Raw genomic sequence first — 17,965 nt, 5'->3', positions numbered from 1 at the left:
TCAATGACTGAAAACAGGAGTACTGGACAAGGGTTCATTCTGTCACTGGCAGCCATTACAGATTACATCGATTTACAAAGCTGAATCTTAAATGAGTTATTGAAATAAGTGTTTTAATAACAGTTATAAATATGTTGTGTGAAATTCAAAAGTTTACTTTAAATGAATACCAATCAGAGTTTCAGCCCTGTTTAATAAAAGGACGTTTTATTAAACTTTAAAATTAAATTTATTTCTCTGACAGGTTCTGGGCATCAGGACTGCCTCATGATTATGGTAACTTTACCGCTGTAACATGCTGCGATCAACAAGGAAAATGGAGACAAAGACAAAAAGGAAGATATGGCCCTAAGAAGTGGATCTGTGAGAAAGAGATTCTCTGAACTCTGTGATGACAGAGGGGGGTGTAGTGTTGGGATCAGCTTTGTCAAATCAGACTAATTAACATTTTGCTCAGTAGATTATTCTGTGTTGCTAAATAACCTGGATTAGATAGATACCGTCCCTCTGCCCTTCATAGTGCACAATCTGGTTAGAAGTCATGAGCACTTACTCTGTAGTCCTACAGGATTATAATAGTACAAGCTAATAAAAACATGGAATTGCAGGTTGTCAGCTTTTGAGCATTTTACCCACCACCCAAAATAAAACCCCTCCCTACCAGCTGGTATTCTTGTATTTGTATCTTATTCCATTGTAGCCTGTTCTTATTTTCTTTATTTCATTCATGAAAGTTTTTAACTTCTCTTTAATGTTTTATGTAAAGTGTTTTGAATTGCCTTGTTGCTGAAATGTGCTATAGAAATAAAGTTGCTTTGCGCTACGACCTGCAGCCTGTCAGTCAGTCACCAGGGCACAGAGAGACTTTTAGCGTCAATAACAAACGCCAAAGACACCTGACCAAGCGTCTATATTTGACGCCATGGGAGTGAGAATGTGTTGTTATATTATTTTGCAGTGGACGCTGTCTGCGTGGCGTTTTGAAACGTGGAACCACACTTGGGACGGCTTTATTGGCATTAACGTGACTCGAACTTGACTTGAACAAGCTGCAGAGGCAACGTAGTTTGCTCCATCTGCTCCGCAGCTCTGTGTGTGTGTGTGTGTGTGTGTGTGTGTGTGTGTGTGTGTGTGTGTGTGTGTGTGTGTGTGTGTGTGTGTCTGTGTGTCAGAGTTGAGCCCCTCTATCTGTGAAATATGCAGAGAGGAATAAGGAGATCACACTTACGTATCAGCTCTCAGGTACCGAGATTTGGCACGATTGATATTATGCAAATTGGGTTAAGTGGCCAGCAAGGTGCCAAATCTTAGACCGTGTCCACGGTAGTGACAGGATCAGAGAAAACTAAAAACTATGTCACTCACAGATAAATTATCTTCTTATTTAATGTGGGCAAAACACAAACACGTTTTCAGGATTTCTTACTAAATGGGACGGTTACTAGGTTACTAAAATAATAACGCAAGAAGCATGAAACCCGTTTTACTTAATGTTACCTCTGTGCGGGCCAGCACTCAAACACACTCCTCTCTCGCTGATTGGCTGTCAGCTCCGCTGGGGAAATGTCAGCACATGCTGCATGGATTCCATCCAAGAAAACTGTCCATATCACGTTAAAGAGAAGCCATTGTTGTTGTGGTAACTTTTAACAGTACATTGATTCAGGGTGCGAACTATGGGGGAGCTAGAGGGAGCTAGGCTCCCCTTAATAAGACATGGGCTCCTGATTTCAATTTTGTGTAATTTGATCATCGTGGATTATTCTGTGCAAAATTGCAAAAATATCATTCATTCATGCATACGGCGATTTAACCACCTAAAACAATAAAGATAACTATACTATATACTATACTATACATGCTGTTTTTGTCATGAGCATCAAGGCGCTGCGGTGAAAATTCAGCTCATGTTTCGTACATGATAACTCAAAGACTCGTAGAAAAAATATAAACGTTGGAGGCCATTAATTGGCGCGCAAAGTCCTTGAAATCCATTCTGCAGTTAGCATCATATAGCCATGGCAAATAGAAAACAAGGCAGTTTAATTGATTTTGGTTTTACTAAGAAACTGTGTAGCGATGGACGTTACATACGACCAATTCACCTCCCGTCGGGTGACAACGCCAGAAGAAGCTGAAGAAATAATGTCCTCTCTGGCTGAAGATGGTGGTGGACAGCTCGTCAGAGGCCGGTCATAACCCTAACCCCTCTCGCTCCTCTCTCCCGTTAAACTGCAACAGCCAGCAGTGGAGAGACTGGAAGAGCCCATATACATGGCTGTTTGTTAACCCTTGTATCATCTTTAACCCTTGAGAGAGATTTCTATTGGTTGATGGAATAGCTGACAGTATGATGCCTTTGCATCTTGAGCAAAGTCACACTTGGCCATTGGCTGCATCCTTTCAGAATAGATACAAGTAACAGCTGCATGTTTTTCACTTCACCTTTTCACATTTTAATAGCAAAGTTCTTCTTTATTTTCAGGCTGGAGGCAATTCCAGGTGCAACTCCCAATACACTTTTGTTTGCAGAGTAAAGTTGAAGCTCAAATGGAACATGTTAGAGACTGTTTCCCCTGCAGGGAGATCACAAACTAAAATGTAAGTGTTGCTCCTCCAAAAGGCCTCAGTAACAGTAACTACAGTCTGCACACACTGTGGACACACAGCACTCTGTTCAAATGCTAACATGATCCTGGCAAACCGGTTAAGGATGGAAGCTTGGGGTGTCGCTTAGGTCTAATTGAACCGAGGAATTATGGTATTCTTCGGTAGCCTGAGTAACTTTAACCGTTGTTCATGTGAAATGTCAAAGCCAGCCTGATGCTTTGTTTATAGACTATTTGTGGGTGGCTGTTTGCTGTTTGACCTATCAATTCCTGTCGATAAAGTACAATAGGGTAAATCCTGTATAGTGCATACACATGTAGCTGTTATGTATTATTTGTAAGTCATTGTAAGTCACAAGCGCACGGCCAGTGCCACCCTGGCCCACCCACTTTACTGACTACGCGCCTGATTTCACAGTTCTGGAGCATTTGATTGGCTCTGGTCCCCCAGGTGTGGACCTGTCAGAGTGTCTGCAGTACCCAGACTTCAGCGTGGTCGCTCTCTATAAGAAAGTGGTGATCGGCTTTGGTTTCATGGTTCCTGACGTCAAGTACAACGAGGCGTACATCTCCTTCCTGCTGGTCCATCCCGAGTGGAGGCAAGCAGGCATCGGCACCTTCATGATCTACCACCTCATCCAGGTGAGTCAGACATGATCTACCACCTCATCCAGGTGAGGAGAGCTGCAGAGTAGAGGGTGACACAGGAATCAATTGTCGCTCCCATCCCATCCTGAGCACACGTAAATACTCCCATCATGTCCTGATAACCTGAAAGTTATCAGACTCTGTTGCCCCCCTTTAGCATTTTTGGTTAATCACGGTCAAATCACTGAGGTTGCCTCGGAAATTTAGGCTGCACTATACATGCATTACCTACAGACCTAGGTAACATGCATTACCTGCAGGCCTAGGTAGCATGCATTATCTGTAGGCCTAGGTAGCATGCATTACCTGTAGACCTAGGTAGCACCTGCAGGTCTATAGGTAACATGCATTAACTGCAGGACTAGGTAACATGCATTACCTGCAGACCTAGGTAACATGCATTACCTGCAGGTCTAGTTAACATGCATTACCTGCAGGCCCAGGTAATATGCATTACCTGCAGGCCTAAACTATACATACATTACCTGCAGGCCTAGGTAACATGCATTACCTGCAAACCTAGGTAGCATGCATTACCTGTAGACCTAGGTAGAATGCATCACCTGCAAGCCTACACTATACATGCATTGCCTGCAGGCCTACACTATACATGCATTACCTGCAGCCCTACATTATACATACATTACCTGCAGGTAGGGATGTAACGATTACTGGTGTAATGGTAAACCACAGTAAAAATGTTGACGGTTTTCATTTAAAATATTCTTATTATCGCGGTGGATTACCACGGTGTGGAAACCCTGTGTTTAATTATTCCCAGCTTCATCCGAGGCTCCTAAAGTTGGCCTGCAGGTCTGCAGGTAATGCATGTTACCTAGGCCTGCAGGTCTTTCTCCTGTCTGAGTGCACTGCGACAGTGTAGCAGCTGTTTAACAGACTTATTTCTTTTTAATTCTTTCCCGTTTTCAGACTTGTTGAAGTGATGTGGGTAGCCCAGAACTTAAGTTAAAACTATTCTGTAGCTTGCTAAACTGTCATGGGTTTTACTGCCTCGCTATCTTCAATAAGTGTTCTGTTACGATGTGGAATTATCCCATGTTATGACGTGACTTATATTTGTAGATAGAGAGATAGAGAGAGAGAGAGAGAGAGAGAGAGAGAGAGAGAGAGAGAGAGAGATTATCGCCTTGATAATATTGCTGTTGCTGTGTTTCTTATTGCATAGCTGATAGATGTGCAGATTGTTTAATATTACTTGTGCAGCCACATGTTGATATTGAGGTTATGTTAGGGCAATTTGCTAGCAACGTGCAATCGCCAGTAAACAGACTAGCCTGTGGAGCCACATGCTTAGCTATTAATAATGGTGTATTACACTGTTTAGTCCATTATGGATATGTGTGCTGTAATAGATGTGGCTTATTCTCAGTTTTGTGTTACTGAGCATTGAGCAATATGTTGCATTTATGTTAATTATTACAGAGAAATTAATGTAATTCTTAGTATTGTTTCTTGTTATATGCTGGTGGCTATAACATTTAGTTTTGGTAAATAATGTTCATAGTAAGTCAGATGTTTATTAATGTGCATTATTATTTTCTTATATTTCAGAACCACATCCAACTTCACATGTAACGTCAAATACAACTTCATAGTTAACTTCATGTTGGAGTTGTAAATAAATCTGCCTGGATCTCAGAGTCAGATCTCTCTGGTTCAGGTTCTTACCGGACCCCCTACAGTGGGCCGGTGTTTCAGCAGCCAGTTTGCAATAGTTTTTACAAGCCTATTGCCTATATTTTTGTAATTTAATGAACACGGTTACACTTTTTGAAACTATTTCAGCTTGTGTAGGCCTATCAGTGCTTTCTGAACATACTGAACACATTTTTAAAAATACCGTGATAATACTGAAAACTGTGATAATTTTGGTCACTATAACCTTGAGGTTACATTTTCATACTGTTACATCCCTACCTGCAGGCCTAGGTAACATGCATTACCTGCAGACCTAGGCGATTTCATTACTTCATTCCTAACGGAGATCTTCTCACACTCAAAACACACATTTATCGATTTAGGGTAGGTTAGAAGAATCACTGCCTTCAACATACTAAGTAGCCTAGGAATGCCTTGTAATCTTTACGCACTCACCGCATTGCAGCGGCATTTTTTATTTAATCTCCGGCTCCGTCTGCTCCCGTTGATTTCTCTGCTCTATTCTGTCCTATCACGTTACCGGACAGTGAGATTGACTCCCGTGACCCACGGGAGTCCCGAAAAATTGTCACCCTCTATTGCAGTGATTAATCAACTCTTTGTGGAGACTCTGCCCACTGCTGGCAGTAATATTTGTGTGTCTCAGACCTGATGTTTGTGTGTGCATGTGTGTGTGTGTGAGACGTGCATGGGGAAGGACGTGACGCTGCACGTTCGGCCAGTAATCCCGCTTTGCTGCTTTATCAGAAGTTTGGTTTCAAAGCGGAGGAATACATCCTGGACTTCTATGATAAATACTATCCGGTGGAGAGCACCGAGTGGCCGCGCCTCTTTCTCCACCTGAGATGCTGAGAACAGAAAAATTTAATATTTTGAGGAAAAATAGTCTGATTTGGAAAATGTAAAACTTTGATTATTTTAAGATTCGGGCTCAGGACTATAAGGAGGAGGAAAACAAAACAAGTCACAAAATGTTTTGGGAAAAAAAACTCGTTCTAGTTGGAGAATAAATGTCAGAATATTACAAGAAAAAAAGTCTGAAGATTTCAGACAAAAGTTGAAATATTTTGCTGTGGTATCCAAGTCCCGACCACACGCCCACAGGGCCAATCAGGAGTCAGTCCCAGCTGTCAATCATGAGGTTTCAGCCTGTTTTTATAGCATCAAATAACTAATAAAAAGCCAACGGACATTCTGATCAAACATCAGAACTTCCTAAAGTGACAGAAACTTTTATTTCACACATGCTTTGAGTTCTGTTAGTACTGAAGAGATGGTTTCAGTCTGCAGCGCCATGCCTGGCTCAAAGGCACCCGGGCAGTATCTGCTGAAGGGGGGGGAGTTATTACAGCGGTGACTCTCCGACAAAACTGACTCAATCAAACTGTACTTTTGTTATGTTATGATAAAGAAATGTGACTGTTTTATGGCTTTTCTGAAGAAATGTACAACACAGAAATTCTGACAAACTGTAAAATAATTCCGAAAATCTTGACTGTGTGTTAAACTAAAGTCTGTTTCATATACAGTTGGTCAGTTCTTGCAGAATGTAGGTGTGTGTGTGTGTCTGCGTGTTTCTGTGTGTGGGTGTCTGTATGTGGATATCTGTGTGTGTTTTATCTTTGGAGATGTGTTGAGTTTTAATTTGATTACAATCTGCAGAATGTTCTGCAGCTGCTGCGTGCTGATAAAACTTTAGTATCTGATAGATTTTTGGAAGTGAAACATGATGAAAGCTGCCTCTCTTTCCTTCATTCAGCAGACTGTTTGTCCAGCAGGAGGCGCTAGAGTCACATAGCAGATAAGTTGATGTGTCCTCCTACATACAGGGGGAGAAAGAAACCGCTGCAGGCAACAAATGTTACAGTTTGTGTCCACGTTGGTGGTTGTTTAACAATAGTCTCGCTTTGTCAGACCCTCCTCCAAAGCACACTGGAGGAAGGTCTGGCTAGTCCACACAGCATTCCTGGATGGGAGAAAATTGTGCTCTGGTTTATTGACATTTCTTTAAACCAATCACAATCATCGTGGGGCGGTGCTAAGCTCCGGACGGAGCCACGGTGCCTCTGCTAAATAGTCTCAGGAAGGAACTTGTTTTGGTGGAACATCTTTACGTTCAAAAGTAGTTTCAGTCGTGCAACAGAAAACTCAGATTGGACAGATAGTCTAGCTAGCTGTCTGGATTTACCCTGCAGAGATCTGAGGAGCAGTTAACCATAGTCCTCACAAATCCACCGGAGGTTAGAACGCCAACACAGAGACAGAGGAAGGGGACAGACATCCGGACGAAAAGAGTGAAATCAGGCTCACTGATGTATTACTAATGTAATGTAAACTCACTGAAATAATTAACAAATATAAAACGGATCTGAACAGAACAAAACAAAACTGTAGTTACGTCAAAGTTCTTGTGTCAGAGAGACGTGTGAATGCAGCTATGCACTGATACTGTGTGGGTATTTCCTAATTTTTACAATCAGGAATAAACATCTTTATTTTATTAGCTTTACTTAACTTTAATATACTTTTATAATGTTTATCTGAAGGGTTTCATTATACTGATTCCCAAACGACTGAATGCCTAAAACTGAGTCAACTTTTTAAGTTAAGTGGGACTTTTCATCTAACAGTAAAAATGTATTAGTGTGTGTACCTGTCTTAGTGGTTTGTGCTGCTGCCACTTCCTGTGTTAAATGATTGCTCAACACAAACATAGACAGTTCCTAATCATAGGTTCAGTTCAGTTTGTCAAGATGGCTGTACATGCTCTTGCTGCGCCACGTTTGAGCTTCAATGTGAGATATACCAGAAACGTCAAAGAGAACAGTGGAGAGGAGGAGGAGAATCAGCTGAAGATCTTAGAGGATGAAGAGCTTTACGCTGAACTCAAGCCACAAAGAGCCAGTAAGTCTGAAATGATGATTGTTGTAAAGGGGAAGTTCATTTCAGTTTCTGTGAGGCTTTATTTAAACTAGACATTGAGTGTTAATTCATAATTAATCAATCCACCATTAGTTACCATTCACTGTGAGTATTTATCAGGTGTCTTGGTGATGTAATCTGGTGCCTCGTAAGTCATTATTCTTATCGTTCAAACTTCAAACAGTAAAACATGTTCTGGATGTATTTTGTCTCTGTAGGACCACGCAATCCTGCAGCCTGCAACAGAAGGTGCTTCAGAGCTACTGCAGTGACTCTGGGAGGGTTTTATCTTCTGGTATTGGCTGGACTCTTCGTTCGCTGTGAGTAATTATGTTTTTAATACAAACTGTCATATCTTAAAGGAGAAATATCATGAAATACATTTTCAGTGCTCGTGCAAATATGTTTTGGTATTTGGAGTGACTACCAATCCCAACTGTGAAATAGGACAACCCAGTCAGATTGTTGTAAGCTGCCTAGATCATAAAACATGTGATTCAACAAGCTATTCACATTTGACTCCCTTTCCTCTTTCTCATGCAGACTCATTAGAAAATACCGCCCCCATCTAAGTATCTCCACCCACAGCTTCACCACTAACTATTCCTTTTCATAAGCCAATCAGAGCAGACTGTTTTTTTTTTGGGAGGGGTGTTAAAGTGACATGTGTGCTAAAACGGAGCTTGTTTTGGTTCTTTTTCACACTTGATACTGTCATGGTCATAGGCGTCGATTTCGGTGGGGACGGTGGGTACGCGTACCTATCAGATTTCGTCATGAGTCATTTTGTACTCCAGAAGTTTGTTTTTTTTGTAATTCAGCGCAGCTCCTCTCTCTGAGTCTGATGGCACGTCATGTCACATTGTCAACATGGTACATGGAGCAAAACATAGTGGGTCATATGTCTTTTTGAAAACTAAAGGCTTTCTTCTTCATAAAACGTGTCGGACATCATCACATTTTTGTATACATTTTTATTAATTTACATCAGTAAGCTACAGGACAGTGTCTTTCAAAACATGACCCTGTGCGAAAGAGGGATACAAAATGAATGTGTCATTGTACCCAGCACTTCTGAAAATGCACTTCCGAATGCATCTCTGTCCCCAGCACATTTCAAACCAAACTGACGCCCATGGTCATGGTTGTGGTTTTCAGTTGTAGTTTTTCCTGTTTTATTTTTTCAATTCATTCATAGTCAAAGTGATATTTCATTGTGCGCAGGAAGTTAATTATTTCCGTCTTTAGTTTAAAGCAGAATGATTTAGTGTTGTTGGTCTGTTTCTTATTTTGTTGTATTTTTCACCAGATATTTTTGAGTCTTTTTGCTCTTTTATAGTTTTAAATTGTATACAATTTTTTTATTACCTTTCTCTATGTAACTGTACTTATTTCTGTTGCGTGCTGCTGCAACACCATGGAGTGAATCAATCATAAAGGCTTAAACCTTAGCTTATATTTCAGTCACTTTGCTGCAGACCAGATACGAGATGCTGCAGACCAGATTTGACCAACTAAGCAGCAACTACAGCCAGATCCAGAGCAACGTTTCTGGTAAGAAAGGTTTTAAATCACCATAAGACACAGGATCAAACTTCACACTGTCTATAAAAAATCTCAAATTCAATTTATTCAAACTGTCTAACTTTTATCTATTGCTGTTTATCTCAAGACAAATCCATCGAAATCAGTCAGTTACAGAGCAGCTATGAAACACTGAGTGTAAATCTCAGTCAGTTACAGGATGAAGTAAAGACGCTGAAGACCAGAATTAAAGGTGAGAAAGTTTAAGATCAGTAAACACCTGTATTATACACATTTACATCATAGAACTTGATTGTGTATTTATCGTTGATTAAACAGTTTCATACTTTTAAACTGTTTTGCTGATGATGTGAATATTTCTGTGAGACAGTCAGTTGCTAATGAGATGTAAAACCTGAGTGAAACGTATTTACAGAGTAAACATCCTGACAGGGAAACATGAAAGATCTTTAAATAGTGAAACTACATTTGTTTGACTTTAAGAGAAGCTCTGTCCGGACAGATGGAAGAGATTTGGATGCAGTTTTTACTTTAAATCTGAAAAGAGGAAGTATTGGTATGGAAGCAGAGATGACTGTGAGCAGAGTGGAGCACATCTGGTCGTCATAAACAACGAAGAGGAACAGGTTAGGGTGTTTGTTTATGAGTGATCTTAGAATGGAAATATTTAAATAAAAATATAATATATCATATTTTTAAATATTAAAAAAAAAACTTGAAATGCTAACTGCCTTCTGAGCACTAGCGGTGCAGTTCCTCATGCATTCTCTGTTTCTTTGCTGATTATAAATGTCTTTCTTCACTTCCCTCTGTTAATAATGTTTTCTGTCATGCTGTTGAGTCCAGTCCTCAGTGTGTGGTGGACTGAGGGATCCCTGTTGTGTTTGTTGAGGCTGATTGTCAAAGTGACAAAAACTAAAACTAAAACCACAGTCTGTTTGTCAAGATTTTCCATGTTGTTTGTTGTTGTTCTAAATAGTTCGAAACTATGGTTGGTTATTTGTGTATGATTAGCAGTGTTTCCTTTAGGATTTATTTTAGCAGTGGGGGCAGGTCCCGCCGCCAAATGTTTTACGTGTGAAACAGAACTGACACTTCGCTGCAACACAAACAAATATATTTATTCACCTCTATTCACACACAATGAGGCATATTTACAGTTGTGATTGATATGTATTTTTGAGGAACTATAGGGCACTTAACATCTATAACAGGTCTACACTTAGAACGGATTTCTAACGTGACATTTTTGGTGGAGCTGTTGGTTTAATAGTGGACTCGGAAGAAAGTGAATGTTTTGACACTAAACTACATCAACACAACAGTATGTGGAGTTAAACTGGATGGGCCAAGAACCTCTGAATAGTTCTACTTGTTGTTAAATTGCAATGTGAGTGGCAGGATAATTTAAAAGGCAACCGCGACTACATTTTTTGTACAGCCCTATTTCTGATACCATGGTGGCAGAAATTTTGCCATGGTGGGCCGCCACTAATAAATCAATATAGAGGAAACACTGATTAGTGTGTCTGATTGATGCATCATGGGGGGATTTTTTCTTGCAATACATTTTCTCTTTCCTTTAGATGCAGTCACACAATGACTTTACTACATCACAAATGTTGAACTGTGAACAGAGAAATGATTTATGTCTCTTGTCAACTTCTAGAAGTTTGTCACTGAGCTGAGTAAGGATGGAGAGTACTGGATTGGTCTAAGGTATGGACGGAGACAAGGAGAATACAAATGGCAATGGGTCGACGGATCACCGCTGACAGAAACGTGAGACATTTTAAAGGTTTTTGTTTTCATCACTAGTCCATCAAATTCACTGTTTGTCACTAAAATAAGTGTTTTAAATAGAAGGATGCTGAGTTAAAGCTGCTTTTTACAATTAGTGTTTGAGAGAGAGAGAAAGAGATTTTTGATTTTTTATAAATCTTTATTTTAAAAACTAGAAACACCAAAAAAAAACCATTTTTTCCATCACAATAAATAGGGCCACAGAAAATATACACCTAAAAAACAGGTAATTTACACGACAAACAATCACATCCCTACCTAAATATTCTGACAAATATTAAATCATCTCCTACTTCAGAACATAATGCATATTTATAGCACCACTGTTTGAGAAGCTCATCAATGTTATTCATTTCTTTATGAAACCTAAAATCAAGCCAGACTCTATCTTTCATTAAAGAGATGAAAACAGGAAGTGCTTCCTGTCCTGCCCTGTCCTCCACTTTATTCTTCCTGCTACTGTAGATGGACAATTTAACCTCTCCTACAATCAGAATAAGTAATTGCCATTTAAAGGCATCTGCTTTTTTATAGCCGGCTCCAAAACTTAAAGCAACCTTAGACCGCTTCTCACCAAAGCGTATAAAAAACTTCTCGAGCACATCAAACAGCTTCCAAAGTCTCTGGCATTCGTAAAAACTGTGAAAAACTGTCTGTACTTTGCCACAGAATGGACAACCACTTAAAACTGTTGGCTTGATCACAGAAATCAAAGCATTTATAGCAATGGCTCCATGTAAAATCCTCCACTGTAAATCTCCAGTCCTTTTCTTCAGAAGAGATTTATAAAAAAAAAACTCCAGTCTCTGTCTCCACACTGTGTCCACACCCAGTCTCTGTCTCCACACTTTGTTTACTTTTTGTTAAATCCAGTTTATCTCTGTTAAGAAATTTTACACACTATTTGTACACAACCTTTCCTTTGACAGTATACAAGTCCACATACTTAGAGTCCATCACATTTAAAAAAGTCCCCAGTAAATTACACCAAGATTTCTGGCTTTGTCTGTTGTTTTTAACATTGTTGTTTGAAGATGAGCGCAGACTTTTAATCGTTCATCTTTTGCTCCAAAAATAATGACCTCAGTTTTTTCTTCATTTAGTTTAAGAAAATTGACGGCACATCCAGTCGTTAGTTTGTTCAATGCACTTGGCCTGTTCTTGTATTGGACTGTAGTCCCCAGGGTTGGTCCGGGGGACTACAGTCCAATAGAGTTTTCCAGAGATAAAGGTGCTCAACCCGATCAAAGCCTTTTCCTGGTCCAATGAAATAAGACCAGTTTCAATACCCAAAGAACTATAGATGTCCAAAATATCTCTAATTAAGGACACATTGTCCAAGATGGACCTACACCGTATGTCTGGTCTTCATGGATTACCATCTCCAGCACCTCTCTCAGTCTGTTGGCCAATGCTTTGGACAGGATTTTATAGTGTGTACGTAGAAAAGACACAGGACGCCAGTTTCTCATCTCTTGTAGATCCCCTTTCTTCGGTAAGAGAGTTATAACTGCTCTCCTGCAACTTAGCGGTAGCTACATGTCTTTAAAACTCTCATTAAAAAACATTAAAAGATCTTCACCCAAGTCCCTCCAGGACTCCTTGTAAAACTCCATTGGGATCCCATCAATGCCCGGGGCCTTCCCCCCCTCCATACTCTGCAGGGCTGAGAACAGTTCCTGCAATGCCAGTGGTTCTTCAAGCACTTAAAGTCTTCTGGGACTTTGGGCAACCCTTCACAGAAGGATTCAAACAGTTCTTCTTCTTTGTACTCACTGCTGTAAAGCTCTGAGTAGAAACCCACTGCATGCCTCCATACCTCCAAGCAGGTCTAAAACTTGGATCAAGACCAAGGTGACTCCTCCTTGAAGTGTCAGTCCGTCTATTCAGCTTGGTCCTATTCAGTGTTTTCACCATCAGACCGTAAAAAGCTTTTCCTGAGGCATTCTCCAGAGAGACAGCCCACATTTCATTTTTAATGAATGGAGCATTTGAGATCGTTACCCTTATGGCCGGACTAACCAGTGGGAGAACGGGAGGTAAAGTGTCTTGGATCACTACACCGTTCTCCACCACCTCGCTTACTTTAGTGGTACTGTCCAGGAAGATAACGATTGCTCCGTTCATACGGGAAGCAGACTTAATGCTGCTGAACCCAACCACCTCTCCCACCGCTAAACCTGCCTCCTCCACAGAACATTGTACAACTGGGCTGAGTTTAATCACATGACGGCGAGTCAGCTTCTCAAACTCAGCCGCAGCGGCTAGCGCCACCAGCATTGTGCCAAACAAAGACACACCGCCAGTTACACCACCACCAAACCACCAAAACTCGAAACACACCACTAACTAATGAAAAGAAATATACACGTACACATACACAAAAAAAGAGAAAAAAGAGTAAGATAAACTCACACACGCTGAAAGAAATCAGCACAAACCACGCTCTCCACACTCAATCTGCCATTCACTCAATTGAATTCAATTCAATTTTATTTATAGTATCAAATCATAACAGTGTTATCTCAAGATACTTTACAGATAGAGTAGGTCTAGACCACACTAAATTCCCAAAACCCCAACAATTACAGTAATTCCCTCAAGAGCAAGCATTAGCAGTGGCTATTGCGACAGTGGCGAGGAGAAACTCCCTTTTAGGAAGAAACCTCGGCAGACCCAGACTCTTGGTAGGCAGTGTCTGATGGGCTGGTTGGGGGTGTGATGAACAGTGGCAATAATAGTCACATTAAAGATAATGGAACAGTGACTTTGAAGGTCATCGTGGAAGTTCATGTCATAGCAGGGCACATCATGTCATACTGAGTAGTGCAGTCTCCTATACCGGATCCTGACTACTCTGTGCATATGAACATCACAGCAGGGCGTTGCGGGATGTAACGTGGCGCTGCAGAGCATGGGTGGATGCGGTGGACGCAGCAGGATGCGGCCGGGAATTGCAGGGAATCGCAGAGTTTTGCTCTGCGAAGAAGAAACATAAGGACTCTTATGTAAGGAGCTAGGTTAGTAACAAGCAGTTCTGGGACAGGATGCATACAAAAGGAAACAAGTGGAAACAGAGATGAGAGAGCAGCGCAGTGTGTCACATGAAGGAAGGAACTTCCCCGGCAGTCTAGAATTATAATAGCATAACTAAGAGAGGCAGGTTAAAGAGAGGTGCCTGGTCGGGATAGAACTCTCCCCAACCGGATCGGGCTGTACTGGCCTGCCTCCCTCTACTCTCGCTATATTATTGATTATATAATAAATAAAACTGATGACTACGAAGAGGAGCAGATGGCCCTCGAACCCAAAGTGGGAGCTGGTTCCACAGGAGCGGAGCCTGAAATCTGAAGGCTCTGGCCCCCAGTCTACTTTTAGAGACTCTAGGAACCACAAGTAGCTCTGCATTCTGGGAGCACAGTGCTCTACTAGGACAATAAGGTACTAAGAGCTCTTCTAGGTATGATGGTGCTTGACCATTTAGAGCTTTGTAGGTCAGGAGGAGGATTTTAAATTCGATCCTAGATTTCACAGGAAGCCAGTGCAGAGAAGCCAACACAGGAGAAATATGATCTCTTCTCTTAGTTCTCGTCAGAACACGTGCTGCAGCATTCTGGATCAGCTGGAGAGTCTTAATGGACTTATTTGAGCAACCTGATAGTAAGGAATTGCAGTAATCTAGCCTGGAAGTAACAAATGCATGGACTAGCTTTTCAGCATTTTGAGACAGGATATTCCTAATTTTGGCAATGTTACGAAGATGGAAAAAGGCTGTTCTTGAGGTTTGTTTTGGGCGTGGCTAGGATATATCCTGATCAAAACTAACTCCTAAATTTCTGACAGTAGTGCTGGAGGCCAGGGCAATACCATCCAGAGTAGCTATATCTTTAGATAATGAATTTCGGAGGTGCGTTGGTCCCATCACAATAACTTCAGTTTTGTTTGAGTTTAACATCAGGAAATTGTGGGTCATCCAGGATTTTATATCTTTAATACACGCTTGAAGTTTAGCTAACTGACCACTTTCATCTGGCTTAATTGGGTGTCGTCTGCGTAACAGTGATAGTTAATTGAGTGTTTCCTGATAATATTACCTAGAGGAAGCATATATAAGGAGAGAGAGAGAGACAGAGAAAGCGAGAGAGAGAGAGAGAGAGAGAGAGAGAGAGAGAGAGAGAGAGAGAGAGAGAGAAAGAGACAGGGATACACTTCTAGTGAGTTATAAGTGATGATTGAGAGGGTTACTTTTGTATGAGTCTATCAATAGTTTTTAGTGAAATGCTGACTAGTAGACCTTTTAGATAAACCTGAGCATCAGTCCCATGGGTGACGTCTGAAGATGAAGCTGGAGAGACGGGGACCAGAGTCAGCTTTGAAACCACCAACAGAGGAGCTCCCTGTAAACATTATAAATGTATAGTGAAGTCTTAAACCATAAAGATTTAATATCTGTTAAACTTTCACAGGCCTGAACAGCTGCTGTAGTTTAATGTGTGTGACTGAATCAAAATGTGAAGTCTATAGGACCGGCTGCTGGGCTTTTAAAAACAGACTCTAGCAGCAGAAACCAAAGAAAGGGCACCATCTTGGTTAGATATCAGAAAACCTGTGATAGCTTGTTTTTTGGGGATGATTCCTGTCAGTAAAAACCTTCAATGACTGAAAACAGAGATGTGGGAGTAAAGGACAAGAGTTCATTCCGTCAGTGGCAGCTGTTACGATTACATCGATTTACAAAGCTCAATCTTAAATTAGTTATTGAAATAATTGTATTAATAACAGATAATATAAATATGTTACATTAAATTCAACAGTTTACTTTAAATGAATACCAATCAGGAGTTTCAGCTGTTTAATAAAAGGACGTTTTATTTCTCTGACAGGTTCTGGGCATCAGGACTGCCTCATGATTACGGTAACTTTACCGCTGTAACATGTTGCGATCAACAAGGAAAATGGAGACAAAGAAGAAATGATGGAAGTTATCATGGCCCTAAGAAGTGGATCTGTGAGAAAGAGATTCACTGAACTCTGTGATGACAGAGGGGGGTGTAGTGTTGGGATCAGCTTTGTCAAATCAGACTTTAACATTTTGCTCAGTAGTTTATTCTGTGTTGTTCTAAATAACCTGGATTACATAGATATCGTCCCTCTGCCCTTCATAGTGCACAATCTGGTTAGAAGTCCTGAGCACTTACTCTGTAGTCCTACAGGATTATAATAGCATTTCCATATAGCCACTTAAAAATGTGCAATGATACGTAACAACATTGTTTTGGGACAAAACTTTCACTTTAGCTTTTTGTTTATCGCAAATACATATTGTGTAATGTTACCGCAAACTCAACAAACACTTTGGATCATGCACAAAGACTATTGTGGTATACCCACTACAATAAACTAGACTACACCACTGCCCCCAACTCATCCCTACAACCTATCAAATCAAATCATTATTCATGTCTTACGCTGCAGCTGGTATTCTTGTATTTGTATCTTATTCCAATGTAGGCTGTTGTTATTTTTTTTATTTCTTTCATGAAAGTTTTTAACTGCTCTTTAATGTTTTATGTTTTAAGAGTTTTGAATTGCCTTGTTGCTGAATTGTGCTATAGAAATAAAAAAATATTATATTGCAGCGGACGCTGTCTGCGTGGCATTTTGAAAAGTGTAACCACACTTGGGACGGCTTTATTTGCATTAACGTGACTCGCTGCGACTTGAACAAGCTACAGAGGCGACGTAGCTCTGTGTGTGTGTGTGTGTGTGTGTGTGTGTGTGTTGTGTTGTGTGTGTGTGTGTGTGTGTGTGTTGTTGTGTGTGTGTGTGTGTGTGTGTGTGTGTGTGTGTGTGTGTGTGTGTGTGTGTGTTGTGTGTCTAGAGCTGATCCCGCTATCTGGGAAACATGCAGAGAGGAACAAGGAGATCACACTTACGTATTATCAGGCTCTAAGGTTTACCGAGATTGCTACGATTGATTATGTGAATTGGTCCCCGGTATTACCGGCCTAATGCGGTTGGTACCCTAAAAAGTACAGAGTTTTGGTAACCCAACCCCCCCTAAACCAACCAGGGTTGAAGGTGTTTCAGAGGTACTGCAGTGACTCTGGGAGGGTTTTATCTCCTGCTATTGGCTGGACAAACCCTGTGAGGAATTACAAATTGTGAAATCTTGAGTCCCTCTTTGTTTTGTTATGTCTTTTGTAAGGGCCTAGATAATATAATGAAATGTACATTTATTATATTACAACTTTTTCAGAGCTCTGAAAATGTAATACAGCATTTGTCTTTCTTCCAAAGTGTATTTTAATCATTAATCTTCTTTGTGTGTATTTCTGAGGCAGTCTTGAACACTATTTTATTTTGATTTTTTTTTAGCTCAGCATCTAATCTGCACCAGAAGTGATAGTATTTACTGTGGCTAACTTCACACTTTGAACCAGATGGCGTCTAGCAGAAAGGTGTGTTACAGCAGCGTTGGGCAAGTTACGAAAATGTAATACATTATGGATTACTAGTTACTGTCATCTGAGAGTTATTAGTTATATTACAATATTACGGTCTCTGAATTTTAATGTCTTACACTACTTTTGCATTACTTTTGAGTTACTTTTTCCAAAATATCCAGAGAAGTATGACATGGCATTCTAAAAAGTTAAAATTGAGTTTACTGCAGCTCATTATATATCCAGTCGAGGACAATATGTATAGCATAATGAGTGTGTAGGCCCCTAAGGCTACTAAGAACTTAATACAAT

At 40.5% G+C, this 17,965-nt stretch overlaps 2 protein-coding genes across 2 annotated transcripts in view; one reads left to right on the top strand and one right to left on the bottom strand.

Annotated features, from left to right (window-relative positions):
• Window positions 1-17,965, bottom strand: part of dzank1 (double zinc ribbon and ankyrin repeat domains 1) — an 84,158-nt gene that overhangs the window by 10,568 nt on the left and 55,625 nt on the right. The window lies entirely within an intron of this gene.
• LOC120550954 (CD209 antigen-like protein E) lies at window positions 7,694-16,567 on the top strand. The gene is made up of 7 exons (XM_039788009.1): window positions 7,694-7,841; window positions 8,078-8,179; window positions 9,324-9,413; window positions 9,532-9,636; window positions 9,888-10,030; window positions 11,074-11,186; window positions 16,091-16,567. Exons 3-7 carry the CDS (start codon window positions 9,350-9,352, stop codon window positions 16,233-16,235), a joined length of 570 nt encoding a protein of 189 aa, XP_039643943.1. The 5' UTR covers window positions 7,694-7,841; window positions 8,078-8,179; window positions 9,324-9,349; the 3' UTR covers window positions 16,236-16,567.

Source organism: Perca fluviatilis, chromosome 1, assembly GCF_010015445.1.
Source record: "Perca fluviatilis chromosome 1, GENO_Pfluv_1.0, whole genome shotgun sequence".
Taxonomy (NCBI): domain Eukaryota; kingdom Metazoa; phylum Chordata; class Actinopteri; order Perciformes; family Percidae; genus Perca; species Perca fluviatilis.
This window is presented reverse-complemented; position numbering and strand designations above follow the sequence as displayed.